Genomic DNA, 3,867 nt, shown 5'->3' with positions numbered 1-3,867 from the left:
GCAGATGGATTTGAAAGCATTCAGGTAAACGTCAAGAAAAATTATAATTAAAAAATTATATTTTATTGTCTGTTTCATAAACACAAGTTGTGAGACTGAAGTACTTGCGAGTGAAAGGAGGAATATAATGAAGTAATTATTGCATGCACAGAAAGCTTAGATATTCAGGTGTATGTACGTACATACACCGCCTTTGTACGCATTTGCAGAAATAAGGGTTTGTCTACTTGTTTTATTTTCAGGATGTAGTAGACTTCATCGTTAAGGCGGGGGAAGCACAACGCAAAGGCGCTGCTGATGAAGAGAAGAAGAATTGAAATGTATATTGAGCTGTATATTGCTTAACTCCTTTATTGGTTTGAACAAGAGAAACAGCTTCAAGGGTTACCTCGAAACAACTTCACGGGTTACCTCGGGTGCTGCCTTTTTCAATTCTTGAATAATAATCCAACAGAAGGCAAGATAGATAGAGGCTTGAATAAGCGTAAAAACAACAGCTCATGCATGCATGCATGCATGCCAGGAGAATAAATTCTGCGTACTGTTTCTTCGTTGTTTGTTGCAAGAAGAATGCTGAGGCGCAGCTGCTGAAAAACAAACAGAAGGGTGTACAGCACACCCTCAGGTGTATGGACAGTGCCGTTTGCGGCTTTGAATTTTTATATTAGTTCTGTTTGCTCTTCTTGTTCGTCGGTGTAGATAATAATGATGCAGCAAATATGTGGAGGTCGGTTGGAGCCCTACTGGTAGCTGTACAGATACTTCAGCTAAAAATAAGACATATTTCCCTACATTTTCTGCCTAGAGAGAAATATCTACTAATTAATATTTTATTTCCGTTCAATTTGGCGTAAGTCGCCGCAAACTCTAGAGCAACTGTCTGTACACTGCAAACGGAACCACCGATCAAACACACTCGGCGACAAGGAGCAATTCAATACGGAAATTTCCCTAACAAAAGCACAAGATTATAAAAAATGAATTTATATTTTACAACAAAATCTGAATTATTCAGAGACGTGCTGAGGAAGGGGCATGCAAAGTGCTGTTCATCTTCTCGGCCTGTAGTTTTTCCGAGGCGAGTTTGCGAAGTAGAAGAAGCGCCCTTTAGTGTGATTCTTGAAGGGAAAGCAGAGGAAAGCAGAAACAAAAGGCTTATTATTGTTATTATTATTCTTTTCATTCAATAGAAATTCAAATTCAATGAACGGAACGGCACGCACGAGGCGATCGTCTTACCACAGACATCAACACCGCACAGTGCAGACCACCGGACGGAAACATCACCACCTCGTTACCCCCTCATTGTTTAAAGATATGGAGTTTTATATTTTGTTTTCTCTCGTTTTAATCTGCATTTCGAGGGCCTACAGCGGTTGTACTTCCGGTGTATAGCCACCATCTCGCTGCGAAGTTTGCTGCTGCCCCTGAGGCTTCTCGACACCCAGTACATTTTACCCTTCTGCATTTCCCTGGAGCTGCAGGCGCTGCAGCAAACACCAAATCGCAGACCTCTTCCTTTAAGACTGCAGCAGCAGCAAAGAGGCAACTCCACAATAACAAGACATCAACAGCAAAACCACCAGTAGCAGCAATAGCAGCAGTAGCAACAACAGCAGCAGTAACAGCAGCAGAGGTATGGCTTTCTCCCCCTCCTCCGGACCCCTGGGGCAACTTGGGGCCCCCAACTGGGATGGACATGGGCAGTACTACGCTAGGAACCTTGCAGCAGCAGCATCGCAGCATCAGCAGCAGCAGCAGCAGCAGCACCAATGGACTGAGGCGGCATATTCCCCTGTCTCTCCGCTGCTGCAGCAGCAGCAGGAGCACACGCATTATCATCACCAGCAGCAGCAGCAGCAGCAGCAACTGAGGCATGGGAGCAGCTGGAATGAGGGGAGGTCTCTGAATTATTGCAGGGGGCCGCCTCCTCTCTCTCTGCAGAGCCCTGTGCAAGAACCCTATCCTTATTTAGCATCGGTAGAAGCACCAGCATCTGTAGGAGCAGCAGCAGCAGCAGCTGCTGCTGCTGCTGCTGCTCCAGGGGGAAGGCCACCAGCTGTTCGCCTACTGACGGTGCAGCGATTGGTGAAGCCGCTGCACCGCCAGCCAGAACCGCAGCAGCAGCAGCAGCAAAATGGAGAAAATGAGGAGCAGCAGCAAACGGAGCAGCTGCTGCAGCAGCAGGCTGAGAAACCCATTTCACCCAAGGCTTCCCAGGTACGAGCGCTTCCGCTGCTGCTGCTGCTGCTAGTGCTGCTGCTGTTGCTGCTGCGTCTGTCTTCGGTGATACTGTTTTGGCTGCTGCTGCTGCCTCTACTGCGAGTGTTGCTGCTAGAACTACTGCTGCTGCTGCTGCACTACGGTTGCTCCTGCTGCTGCTGCTGCTGCACCACAATTGCTGCTGCTGCTGCTGCTGCTGATTATGTTGAAATTTGGTGCCCTTCCAGTGCTAAGGTCCCTTCGTTGCTGCCGCTGCAGACAGCCCTTGACACTGAACCAGCTCCTGCTGTTGCTACTGCTGCTGCTACTGCTGCTGTTTTTGCTGCTGCTGCTGCTGCTGCTGTGCTGCAGTCAACAGACAGCCAAAGTGCTATAGGCCTTCAGACATTTACTGTGGAGGCAGCAGAAGATATAAATGCAGATCTTGCTGCCGCTTTCCCTCTCTTCAGCAACCAGAGTGCTGCTGGTTTAGGAGTACCAGGTGCTGCTGCTGCATGCGATGCTGCTGCTGCTGCTGCTGCTGCTGTTGCCGCTGGTTTTTCAAGTGCAGCGGTGTTTGCAACACCGCAGAGACATTCTCCTGTCTCTGCTGCACCTGTATCTCCTTATCCGTGGGGTTTAGCTGCAGCCAACCCAGCAGCAGCAGCAGCAGCAGCAGCAGCAGCAACAGCAGCAGCAGCAGCAGGAAGGCGACGTCTGATTCGAATTTGTTTAGACGGCTTGCAAGACGTGCTGCCTGCTGAAGTTGTGTGGAGTGTTATTTCTTTTTGTGCTTCACTTATGAGGCTTGGTTGGGGTCCCTATACACCTGAAAATATCTCTAAAACTTTAGAGAAAGAGAGCAGGACAGAGGAGGAGGCTGACTATACACCCGAGAAAAATATAACTGCTGCGGGGAGCTTCGATCAGTCGCCAACTCGCAGCGAGTCTGAAGAGCAGCAAAACGAAGTGCAGCAGAAGCAAGCCACACCGGCAAAGGCAGACCCACTGCAACAGCAGCAGCAGCAGCAACAGCAACAGCAACAGCAGCAGCAACAGCAACAGCAACAGCAGCAGCAACAGCAGCAGCAACAGAAGCAGCTGCTGCTGCGACAGCAGCAACAGCAGCAGCTGCTGCCAGAGCTCCTTGGATGCAGTGTACGCCAGTCGCGGCCTGCCCGAGAAGCAGCAGCAGAGGCACAGCAGCTGCTGCTGCAGCTGCAGCAGGAGCAGTGGAGTGGTGCAGCCAGTTCTTGTGCAGCGCCTTCTTCTGAAGAGGCAGCAGCAGCAGATGCAGGAGCAGCAGCAGCAACAGCAGCAGATGCAGCAGAGATGGGAGAGAAGCTGCTGGCTGCTTTTCTTGAGCTTGCAGATGCTGCCTTAGAGGCGGTAGGCGCAGGGCAGCAGCAGCTGCTGCAGCTGCTGCAGCTATATTCCGCTTGCTGCTTGCTGTGTGGGAACCTTGCTGTAGACCAGGGTACTGCTGCTGCTGCTGCAGCAACAGCAGCCGAAACAGCAGCAACAGCAGCAGCAGCAGCTGCTGCTGCTGCTGCTGCTGTTGAAACAGCAAATTCCGTCTCAGTCAACACTCTGCACGATGAAGAAGAGCCAGAGACTGTCTCGAGTCCCACTCCAGAAGCAGCAGCAGCAGCAGCAACAGCAGCA

At 50.4% G+C, this 3,867-nt stretch overlaps 2 protein-coding genes across 2 annotated transcripts in view; both read left to right on the top strand.

The window, feature by feature from the left end:
• The window catches only part of EAH_00050200 (hypothetical protein, conserved), a gene marked incomplete at both ends in the record, with an annotated part of 2,513 nt that extends 2,196 nt beyond the window's left edge, over positions 1 to 317 (top strand). The window contains one exon of the mRNA XM_013394296.1: positions 243 to 317. Coding sequence (XP_013249750.1) covers positions 243 to 317 — 75 coding nt within the window. The remainder of the gene's footprint in view (positions 1 to 242) is intronic.
• A 1,321-nt stretch (positions 318 to 1,638) lies between these two features.
• On the top strand, positions 1,639 to 3,591 carry EAH_00050190 (hypothetical protein, conserved; the record flags this gene model as incomplete). Its single annotated transcript, XM_013394295.1, has 2 exons — positions 1,639 to 2,220; positions 2,575 to 3,591. Coding segments are annotated over 2 exons (1,599 nt in total), but the record flags the coding sequence as incomplete, so codon positions are not given.
• Between the last annotated feature and the right edge of the window lie 276 nt (positions 3,592 to 3,867).

The sequence above is a fragment of the Eimeria acervulina genome, genomic scaffold (assembly GCF_000499425.1).
Source record: "Eimeria acervulina Houghton genomic scaffold, Eah_scaff833, whole genome shotgun sequence".
NCBI classification, from domain to species: domain Eukaryota; phylum Apicomplexa; class Conoidasida; order Eucoccidiorida; family Eimeriidae; genus Eimeria; species Eimeria acervulina.
Note: the sequence above shows the minus strand (reverse complement) of the source record. Positions and strands in the feature narration are given on the sequence as shown.